We start from the raw sequence: 11,971 nt of genomic DNA, 5'->3' as shown, positions 1-11,971 counted from the left end.
ACTTAGTTACTTAGTTACTTTTTAAAAACACGATTTACAACCTGAATAGGTGATAAAGCGATAGATCTTTCAGCCCAATTCTACTTTTAATCCATCATACAAAATGTAATCAAATGGAAAAGTCTCTTTTTAAAACTTGTTTTATTAGTTTTAACCTTTTAACTTTATGCATCAAGCAAAAATGTAATTATATGCAACATTCTCTGACTGGAAGAAATTTGTTTAAATCTATTTTCTGCACATTCCAGCCAGCACATAAAATATATTTTTTTGTGTGTGTACACTCACTCTTTCAAATAGATGCAAGTAAAACACAGCAGAAAATAAATAACATCAAAGACTAGCGGTCCTGTTGCTCTATTTTCACCTATAAAGCAGGAGTGGCATAGGCGGAGGTTTACCCTGGTGCAGGTGTGCCGGAGCGGTCAGTGGAAGAATCCGCGAGTTTCTCTGTGAGTTTCCCATTACGTCGTAGCGCACTCAGTGCTTGCTTGGAAGTTTAGGGGGGTTTCGCTTTAAAAAGAAGTTTTCTTCCCACGCACAACAGACACTAATGTTTTTGTCACTTTTTATGGAATCAAACTCAAAGTAAGGTCAGTACTTCCAAGCTTTAAACGCTGCACGCTCATACTCTCTCCTGCACTGGATATATGATCCACTGTTGATCTGCACACAGCTGTTGTCACGAACGTCGCACTCGCTTACGTCACTGTCATGAGACATTCTTGCAAAAAAACTCACGGTTTTAGTAACGCAGTAACGCAGCGTTCCTACAGGAAAGTAACGGTAATCTAATTACCGTTTTTGCAATAGTAATCCCTTACTTTACCTGAAAGTAAGGGATTCGTTACCTGAAAAAAGTAATCAGATTACAGTAACGCGTTACACGTTACTGCCCATCTCTGGTTAAGACTTAAGGGTTTGCGAAGAATCAAAAATGTATTATCATCTCACTAAGAACATGCACAAACGTGCACGTGGAAATCAAACATAATCGCTCTAATTGATCATTGCAAAAAACAGTATGTGCTCTGTGTTATGACATTTATGCTTGGAACTCTAACATCATCTATTCTTGGCAGGAAACAGTGGTGAAGATCTTTTATGTACAACGCCACTCTGTTTTTTTCCTTCTTTCTTTAGAAATAAGCTAGACCAAAATGCTCACTGAAATGTTGGAATATTTTTAATATAGAGCTAATGAAGTGGATAGGACTTGATAACAGTTTGTATAGACACTATAGGGTCAGCAATGGCAACTTGAGTAATATTCCTAGTTGCCCATTTAATTGCAGTACTTGTAAACCTGTCAAAAACAAAATAAATGCAGAAGTTTTGGCACGAGATATGTGAAGATTTATCAAAGTGTCTGAAATGTAAAATTCCAACCTCCCCTTTAGTATGCTTGTTGGGAAAATAGGATGAGGTCACTACAGAAACTAATACAGTCCACATGGTTTTTACTGCCCCATGCATCGCCAAGAAAACGGTCCTCATGAACTGGAAAAATAAAAATAATCTTAATTCTAGCCAATATAGAAACCTTCTAATAAGATAAGATAAGATAAGATAGAACTTTATTAATCCCTCGGGTGGGTTCCTCTGGGAAATTCGACTTCCAAAAAGCACAGCAACGACCGAAGTTACAGTTACAGAATTGTTATATATATATATATATATATATATATATATATATATATATACACACACACACACATATATATATATATACACACACACACACATATATAAATACAGAGACAAATATAAATAAAATATACAAAGGGGATAAATAGAATAAATAGGAATAAAAAATAAAAATACAAGTGAATTGCACATTTCAAGTATTGAGTCTATTGCACTGTTGACTATTTACAAAAAGTATTGCACAAGGTATTGTACAGTGAGGTGAAGAGGCACTACAGCTTAGTTGTTCCCCCCTCCTTTGTCCTCCTGTTTCCCCTCCCTCTCCCCTCCAGAGAGGAGTTAAACAGTTTGATGGCGTGTGGGACAAAGGAGTTTTTAAGTCTGTTAGTTCTTGTCTTGGGGAGAAGCAACCTGTCACTGAACAGACTCTTCTGATTGTTTATGGCCGTGTGCAGAGGATGCCCAGCATTGTTCATAATGTCCAGCAGTTTCTTTAATGTCCTTTTCTCTGCCACTGTCACCAGAGTGTCCAGCTTCATGCCGACCACAGAGCTAGCCTTCCTGATCAGTTTCTCCAGCCTGGATGAGTCCCTCTTTGCTGTGCTGCTCCCCCAGCACACCACAGCATAGAAAAGTACTCCAGCAACCACCGACTGGTAAAACATCCTCAGGAGCTTCCTGCAGATGTTAAAAGACCTCAGCCTCCTGAGGAAGTACAGTCGGCTTTGGGCTTTTTTATACAGGTGCTCTGTGTTGCATGACCAGTCCAGTTTATTGTCCACCCACAGCCCGAGGTACTTGTACTTGTTGACCACCTCCACCTCCTCCCCCTCTATCTGAACCGGCAGTGGACCTTCTCTGGACCTCCCGAAGTCCACAACCAGTTCCTTAGTCTTTGAGGTGTTGAGTTGCAGGTGGTTTGTGTGACTCCATGCGACAAAGTTCCTCACCAGACTTCTGTACTCCTCTTCCTGATCATCCCAGATACACCCCATGATGGCCGTGTCATCTGCAAACTTCTGAATATGGCATAATTCAGAGTTGTAGCAGAAGTCAGAGGTGTACAGGGTGAAGAGAAGAGGGGACAGCACAGTTCCCTGTGGTGCTCCTGTGCTGCTGACCACAGTGTCAGACGTGATGTCCTTCAGCCTGACGTACTGTGGTCTGTCGGTGAGGTAGTCGGAGATCCAAGCCACCAGGCAGGGGTCCACCTCCATCCTGTTCAGTTTTTCCTGAAGCATACAGGGCCGGATGGTATTAAAGGCACTGGAAAAGTCAAGAAACAGTATCCTGACCGTGCCTTTTCCCTCATCCAGGTGTATAGATCACATTAGTCTCGATATAGCCTCTGCCACCACATTAGATCAATCCCTCTGGGCTCCTTTGATCGGCTCCATCACCTAGCGGGGGTAGGGGGTCATGGTTTGGTCCCGCCTTAGCTACTGTTGTTGATATGGAGTTGGGACGGGCTTAGGGCGCCTGGAGGACCCCTAGAGACGTTATCCCTGGAGGGCTTAACCCGGGGGTTGTGTTCATAACCTGGTTAGTGGCTCTGGTCGCTCTTAGAGGTTGTTCTCCTCGTGGCTGCGTGCAGCGGGGCTGAAGGATGGTCTGTACTGGTGGACGTAGGTTACTGGCCTGGTGGCCTGGCTGCCCCTGAGTGGATCCGGGGCAGGCGTGGGGGTTTGGGGTTCGGGGGTGCTTCGCCTCCGTGCTAGGGCTCTGGCTGGGCCTTGGGGGCTTCGGTCCTCGTCGGTGTGTCACCGAGGTTGTGAGCGGGTGGGTGCACGGGGGCTCAGCCCTGGCGCAGGGGGCCTCTTGTGCATCGGCCTAAATGGGGGGCTCTTCAACTGGCGGGGAGGTTGTTCCATCCTTGCAGGAGTCCACTCTGCAGGTGGGGGAGAGACATAGGAGAGGTGGAGAATAAACTTAACCTGGGTGTCTGTTGTCTTGTATACTCTGGGAGAAGATTGAATGTTGGGGTGGGTACAGTTTCCTGTCTGTGTACTCAAACCTACCTCTGGCGCTGGTGCCCACCTCTCAATTTTAAATCCATGTAGACATTGAGGGTTCTCGGGAGGGGCCGTGCTCTCTGGCAGCAGCACCATGCTCTCCCTTGTTTTAAATGCACTTTAGAACAACACGCAGCAACACTACACATGAGCGGGAGGAGGGAGGTATGGGGTCTTCACACACCCCCATTCTCTGCTAGCCATTGGGGCAGGGGGGCTGGGAGGAGATGTTGGCTGTCCGATTGGCCTCCCTGCTGCTGCGGAGGCTGAGACGGCTCGCTTGCCTCCACCCTAGGGGGAAGGGTAACATCTCTTGGGCCTGGGTTCTGTTTCCCCCTCTGGGGGCGAGGGTACCTGGACCCGGGCGGGGTATAGTGTATGTTTGGGGAGTGTGATTGTGTGTACATGTCCATTTATGTCAATCCTTACGTTGGGTGAGTGCTGAGTGTTTGTATATGTGTGCATGAGGGTGGGAATGCATGTTTGTGTCTGTGTGTGCCTGTTTGTCTGTGTCTATATGTCAGGTCGGGTCTTAGACTCCACCTCTCTGGGAACTCCCAGGCCCTCCAAGGCCTATCTCCCCTCACCACACTCCCTGCCGGTGACTGATGCCCTCAGGGGTCGGTTCATTGGTGGTTCTTGGTGTCCGGGGCTGGGCACTCAGGTATGTACCAGCTCGCTCCCGGTGGCTACCTGGCGGGGCCTGGTGCCTGTTGCTCGGTCAGGCCTCCTCCGGGATGCGGGGGGCCCTCGGGCCTCCGGCTTCTGGGCCTGCGGCTTCTGGGCCTGCGGCTCGGTTCACTCTGGCACAGCTGGGTGCCGGCAGAGCCGGCGGGCACGCCGGTGCAGCCCCCTCTAGCTTCTACTCGGTGGCTACTGGGTGACGCCTCGTCTGGGGATCCTCAGCCCTTCCCATGAGGGTGGCACGGATGCCCCTCCGGTGGTCCTCCTTGGGCTCTCGCACTCTGGGGCCTCTGGATGTCTGGGGCCTGGATCTCCTCCATGTCTGCTTCATGCCCTGGGGGACGGGGCTATGGCTCTCTACATCCTCTTGCAGACCATTACATGTGGAGACCATTTGAATACAAGCGCACTGATCCACACAGGTATGCACACGGGTGTTCACTGCTAGTAGACTTAAATTACACCTTTCTTGGCTGCTACTTCAAAGCACATTGTGCGCTGTCTGTCCTGTGTGCTGCACAACAACATTGAATATTTAGTATTTACTGCTGTTTACACTTAGCTAGATTAATGCGATGGTGTTGTGTTTAGTATGTTGCTTTGGTTTTTTTTTTTTTGCTTGTTTTCTATTCTTCTTCTCTCAACAGGTGATCCAGGAGATTTTTTTTCTCCCCCCCCCCTTTCTCACTGTCCCTCTCCCCTTCTGTTTTTCTTTTCCTTCCTCTTTCTTTCTCCCTTTCCTTTCCCTCACTAATGTCTGTCCCGTCTGTAACATCTGAAAATAAAAATATAATAAATAATAAAAACAAAGATCGATCAAATGGACCAAAACGGCAATGCCACGGTGATCCATTTGGCAAAGTAAATCCATTGGGTATCCTTGTTGGTCTTCAGACAACAATTCTGATGGCTAAAGAACCAAATGGGACAGGCCAAAAAAAAAAAATAAATAAATAAATAAATAATTGAATCCACTTGAGTCCCCAATGTTAAATTATTGAAGGTATTTCAGCCCCAAAAGATGAGCTTTTACCATTTCATTTCTTTTCCAGCGGAACAAATAACCACACAGAAACTTGTGGATGAATGGTGATAAACCTGGTAATTATTTATGAGTATTATGTTGTCATCCTATTATCCAATTAGGTCAAAAAGCCTGATATATATAGCCCAGTATCACACAAAAGACAGGGGGTCATTTGATCCTGTTTTGTTTTGGGGCGATCGTGGCTCAAGAGTTGGGAGTTCGTCTTGTAATCGGAAGGTTGCCGGTTCGAGCCCTGACTCGGACAGTCTCGGTCGTTGTGTCCTTGGGCAAGACACTTCACCCGTTGCCTACTGGTGGTGGTCAGAGGGCCCGGTGGTGCCAGTGTCCGGCAGCCTCGCCTCTGTCAGTGCGCCCCAGGGTGGCTGTGGCTACAATGTAGCTTGCCATCACCAGTGTGTGAATGTGTGTGTGAATGGGTGGATGACTGGATATGTAAAGCGCTTTGGGGTCCTTAGGGACTAGTAAGGCGCTATATAAATACAGGCCATTTACCATTTTGTTTTGTTTTGTTTTGTTTTTAGCGGTGTGCATTAGTAAAATATCTCTGTCATAAAATATTCTAGTGAAAATGATTACGATTGGGAAAAAAAATCAGCAATAAAAATTATATTAACCTGTCGAGAGGAGATATAGGACACCGGAATAAAGATTTATTGTATATAAACTAAAGTCATAGTGAGTTACTAAAATTACTCACATTCTACTTGATGTTCATTCCTCTAAACTGGAGATTTAAAGAAGAGAAATGTAGTAAGGAGCCTTAATTAACTCATTCACTGCCAGCCATTGGCAGTGAATGAGTTAAACCCATTGACTCATTCACTGCCATTGACGGCTATAGACGTCAATGGCAGTGAATGAGTTAAGATGTTATTGATAGATATTGTCATGTTCCTAGGTCGCAGACCCATTGTTTTCAGTTTCTTCTGTCTCTGAGTTTTTGTATTATGATCTTAGTTCTCTTTGTTGCCCCAGTTTATTCTTTAGTCTAGTGTCTTACTTTGGCTTTCTTGTATTCTATTTAGTTTTCTGAGTAGTTAGTTAGCCGCTCTCTGTGTCTCCCCTAGTCAAGTCGGCGTCTATGTTACATTTCCTGTTTTACTTTGAAGGTCTGTGTCCTACGTGAATGTATTGAGTTTCGCTTCCCTTGGGTCTGGTTATGTCCGATTTCTCCCACCTGTGCTCCCCTTCTGTGTCTCATTCCCCTCGTTATTTCCCAGTGTATTTAAGCCCTGTGTTTCTCTGTGTCAGTGTCGCGATCTCCCTCATGCTCCCTGTGTCTCCCTGCGTGTGTTTTGTTAGATTCTTCTCAGTTTAGGTTTTGTAGACGTTCTTTGTTCAGCAATTAAAGCTGCCATTTTGATTTCTAACCTGTTTCTAGTGAGTTTGCGTTTGGGTCCATTTCCTCCCTGCACACTGCCGGATCATGACAGATATATGTTTAAATCAGTCTGAGTTATGTAGCACACTTCACATAAACAATGTACTGAATATAAATAGACACTATGATAACTGGAGTGTGCAGAGTTTCCGTGAGCAGTTTCCTGCATCTTGACTCATGTGTGTGGAGTGTTCATAGCATCAGCATCATGTTTTTGTTTATTTGTTCTGTTGGGTTGAAAAATAAATAAACTTATGATCATACTCATGGATCACCATGGCACATATCATCAGCCATATGATTTATTTATGCACATGAAAAAAGTGAGTGTGAATGTGTCTGACGTCACAGTGTCTTTGTGCACTGCAGCCTTGAAGAGCGTGTGGAGAAGGCCAGCCCACATCAGCAGCACTTAAGATATGCTCTGGTGAATGGCTTTCCCCCACCCCTTGCTGACACAAAATGTTTATTCTTTAGCTTGCCCTGTTCGACAGCAGCCTGTGCTCCAGACCATAGATTTAATTGAGGTGGATAATTGTTAAAAGTAATCTGCATTAAGCTTAGGGTTGCTCAAATTCAGTACAATGACATATGAGATGAAGTAAAATAGGCAAATATTTAATGGAATTATATATTTAAATTGTTGTATTATTATTATTATTAGTAGTAGTAGTAGTAGTAGTAGTTATAACAATAATACTAATAATAATAGATATTAAAATGGAAAAAGATGATTGATAATATACAATGTATATGAAAGTATAAAAGTTCATATTCTATGAAAATAAAGTTTTTATTTGATTTTTGTGAAAACAGTCACACAACGAGAAAAACGTGTAATTGGAAGTTTCCATTTACTTTTTATGCAAAAGAATATAATGACAAGCAATAACTAAAAAATAAAGTAATAACCTAGATTCTTTCAAAAAGCACTACAATATCTGTCATCAGAAAACTTAATCAGCATTTTTTAAAAGACTCGACAGAGTGACTGAATTAATGTCAGACAGCAGGATAAATACGGGAAAATAAAACAATTAAAATGTTTCAGCATGTTACATCAGATTCTTTTGAAAGAGTGCATTAAGATGAAAACATCCTATTCTTTAAAAAGTTCAACACCTTTTCTCGAATTTCCTTTGTTTTCAAACCGTAGATGATTGGATTCAGTGTTGGGGGAAAAATTAAAGTTGACAAACCCATAAATCTTCTGAAATGGGGTGAAACATTATTTAGTCTATATGATATGATGGTGAAAAGACCAAGACACTCCAACAAGAGAAAAACAATCAGATGTGTAGCACATGTCTGCAGAGCTTTGGCTTTTGTATCTGATCGTTTAGATCTAAAGCAAGTTATGAGGATGCGGAGATATGTGTAGAAAACAATTCCATTAGCCACCAATTGTGAAAAAGCACTTATAAAAAGGCCATAGATGTTGTTAATAGTTGTGTCAGCACAGACCAAAGTCAACAGAGATGCATTATCACAATAGGGGTTTGTCATTTCAGATTGACAACGAGGCAAGCGCAAAAGTAAGAAAAAAAGCACAGCAATTAAAACTAAACAACTCATCCATACAATGGTGATTATTCTCATGATATGGGCATTAGTCATCACAGTACTGTACTGCAGTGGGTAACATATGGCAATGTATCTATCATATGCCATTGCACTCAGATTGAACACAGTGCCTGCTGCATAGATATGGATAAAGAAAGCTTGAGCAACGCAAGCTGAGTATTGCATTATCCCACTGTTTCTCAGTATTTCTTTGATGAGCTGTGGAAAGAGAGCTGATGACCCTATAAGGTCATTAATAGGAAGATTCAGCAGAATTAGGTACATTGGCTGATGCAGAGATTTATTCAGCACAATGGTGAGGATTAGAGTAAGGTTGCAAAAAAGTATGATCATGTAACTCAGAGTTGCAAAAAGAAATGCAGGAAAAACACTCTCAGAGGAGAGATTAAAGACATTAATCTGTAAAAAAGAGGATGTGTTGTATCGGTTGTTCATTTTGTTGCTTTTTCACACTATAAAATTGAGAAGTCAATCATCGCTTCTTTGCTAATGAGCAAGACAATATTTACGTACCTCAAAGGACATAATAGAAAATATATAAAAAGAAGACATAGGATTAAATGTTACAGTTCAGTTATAATCAACAAACTCTATCCTCCCTCTCCAAAGAACTTCATATACATTTCATGTCATGTAATTTGCACTCTTAAAAAAAACAACTTAGAATGTTTTGACCTTAAATTTAAATAACTCATAGAACACACACACACATATATAGGAGTCAATCGCTTCAAAGAAGAAAAAACATTGTACATATGCACAACATTGTACATACACACAAAGCACTCATCTTTATCCAGTTATGTCAGTGCTGGCAATGACAACCTAGTAAAAGATTCATAGGGATTAAAGGCTTTATAGACGTGACTCTGAACAGCAGGCAGTTCTCTGGAGTATTAGGTGTTATCTTAAAGTTCATCTTTAGATTCACATGGTCTTAACCACTGCCTCACAAGGGATTTATCAAGGATCAGAAATGTTATATCATGTCATTAATTACCTACACAAACATCAACAACATATCAACAGGTCAGCTTTCATCATTTTATCAGTTTTTCAAGATTATCTGTAAGCACATAGAAACTATTTTTACTAAACTTGACTTACGCATTGCCTATCATCTGGTCTGTATCCAGGAGCGGAGATGAATGGAAAACCACATTCAATATAAAACTTTATCCTCATTAACGCTCCAGTTTTCCTGGTATTAGTAAGTGACATTCTAAGAGATTTTCTGAGCATCTTTGTGTTCGTATGTCTTGATGGTATCCTGACTTTCTTCAAAAAACCCCAGGAGCACTGTGTCCATGTCCACTCCATCCTGCAGCGATTCCTCGAGAACCGCTTATATGTCAAGGCCAAGAAATTTGTTCCACTCTCCTTCTGTCATTTTTCTGGGTTATATTTTGGCAGGAGGACAGGTGAAGATCGACCTGTAAGTGAAGGGCTCACTTCCACATCACACAAGCACCCACCACACCTCACCTCCACCAAAGTCCTGCCTGTCTTGTCCACTGAAGCCAAAACTGCCTTTGTCTTACTAAAACACCTGTTTTGATCCACCCAGATACCGCAAAACCATTTATCATAGAAGTAGTTGCATCAGACTCTGGAGTCAGGGTTGTTCTCTGTTCCCAGCGTTCTGGACTAATAGGTAAGCTGCAACTTTGTGCATTTTTCTGTCACCTCCTGCAGAGAAAAATTACAGTATGATGTGGCCAACTGGGAGATGTTAGCAGTGAAGTTGGCTCTAGGGAAATGGAAAGAGGGGGCTGAACATCCTTTTAAATGGTAAAATGGTAAATGGCCTGTATTTGTGTAGCGCTTTACTTAGTTACTATGAACCCCAAAGCGATTTAAACTACATTCAGTCATCCACCCATTCACACACACATTCACACACTGGTGATGGCAAGCTACATTGTAGCCATAGCTGCCCTGGGGCGCACTGACAGAGGCGAGGCTGCCGGACACTGGCACCACCGGGCCTCTGACCACCACCAGTAGGCAAGTGTGAAGTGTCTTGCCCAAGGACACAATGACAGAGACTGTTGGAGCTGGGGCTCAAAATGCCTTTCCCATAAGCTCGCTCCATGTTACATTGGACCATACGAGATTGAAGCTGTCATCAGTCCTGCGGCAGTTACAGTAAGCTGCAGTACATTCCAGTCCTCTGTGCCCACGACTTGTCAAACAACTTTGTTTAGATAAACTTGTAAATCTTATCGCTAAGTCAGTCCCTAGACATGGAGAGGATTTATTGACATCAGCAACTTCCTTCACTCGCTGGTGATGCCTCCTGTGAAGGGCCATAGTCTTCTGCATTGTTTCTTATCCCTCCTCATCTCTGTAATTTCTATTGCCTGGGCCCCTGACTTTTCTACACTTTCATTTATGACAGGGGTGTCCAACTCCAGGCCTCAAGGGGAAGTGTCCTGCAGGTTTTAGATGTGTCCTTGATCCAACACAGCTGATTTAAATGGCTAAATTACCTCCTCAACATGTCTTGAAGTTCTCCAGAGGCCTGGTAATGAACTAATCATATGATTCAGGTGTGTTGACTCAGTGTGATATCTAAAACCTGCAGGACACCAGCCCTTGAGGCCTGGAGTTGGACACCCCTGATTTATCAACTGTGCTTCTCAATCTATCACTTCCTAGGCTGTATCCATATCTACTTTTTAATACTGCAAAGGCTTAGACCTCTGCAGAATACCAGTGCAGTGCACAACCTCAGTATACTTGATAGTGACTAATATGCCTTCTGATACTATGTTCTTGTTGAAGTCAGTCTAAGCTATATTCCGATACACTATGTCAGGTCTTTTCTTAACATGGGGATTTAGATACTTTACAAGTGTTTTATGGTTGACTTGAATCCTTAAAAATGAAAGATTACTAAATAACTATGTAAGGATTGTGCTCTTTCTCTCGCACCACTTCCAACAGAGTTTAACATAAAGGCAGTCTGGGAACCAATCAGTCTGTCCACTGACCAACTTTGATGAGCTTTACCTGATGGTCCTTGTTTACAAATAGTTGTAAGACATGTTAAAAAGAGATGAAGTTTTTGAGATTGTATTTAGGTAAAGGCATGCCCTCCATTGTTTTCTACACAGACTGTTTACTTGTATGAGACCAAAGCATTCTAAAATGGGATTGGTCAATAAAACTCAGAGTACAAGCAGATTATAAATGAAAATCAAACAAATTACACAACCAAAAGTAATATCCCTCCCTTACAAATTCTGCATAGAGATTTGGTTAAGGGTAAGGCGATGGGGTTAGATGCTCTTTTATTTATTTAGTTGTGTGACTAAACAACTTCATGTGTATATATTTATAAACTGTCATGAACCAGAAGTTCAAGCAAGATTCAGACCCAAAAGCAGACTCAAAAACCCACTTAACTTTTCACAAGTCTTTATTTACACAGCGAGAGTGGAATCTTGCTAAACATGAATACACATGAGGAGACACCAGCAGAGAGCAGATCATCACGAGGAGTCACTGGCAGAGAATGCGAGCGGAACAAGAACTCTGAAACAGAGGAGAGGAAGATTACTGGACTGGTAAGGTGATAGAGGAAAGCTGGAGGTTAGTACTGACTGAAGG

General features: G+C 42.6%; 1 protein-coding gene across 1 annotated transcript; it reads right to left on the bottom strand.

Annotated features, from left to right (window-relative positions):
* Positions 1-7,855: 7,855 nt before the first annotated feature.
* Positions 7,856-8,791, bottom strand: LOC146694383 (olfactory receptor 52R1-like). Its single transcript, XM_085478870.1, has one exon. The coding sequence runs from the start codon at positions 8,789-8,791 to the stop codon at positions 7,856-7,858; it is 936 nt and encodes a 311-aa protein (XP_085334996.1).
* Positions 8,792-11,971: the final 3,180 nt, after the last annotated feature.

This window comes from Copadichromis virginalis, linkage group LG14 (genome assembly GCF_057382275.1).
Source record: "Copadichromis virginalis isolate Kocher_CV1m ecotype Utaka linkage group LG14, C_Virginalis_male_GT1.1, whole genome shotgun sequence".
NCBI lineage: Eukaryota > Metazoa > Chordata > Actinopteri > Cichliformes > Cichlidae > Copadichromis > Copadichromis virginalis.
Note: the sequence above shows the minus strand (reverse complement) of the source record. Positions and strands in the feature narration are given on the sequence as shown.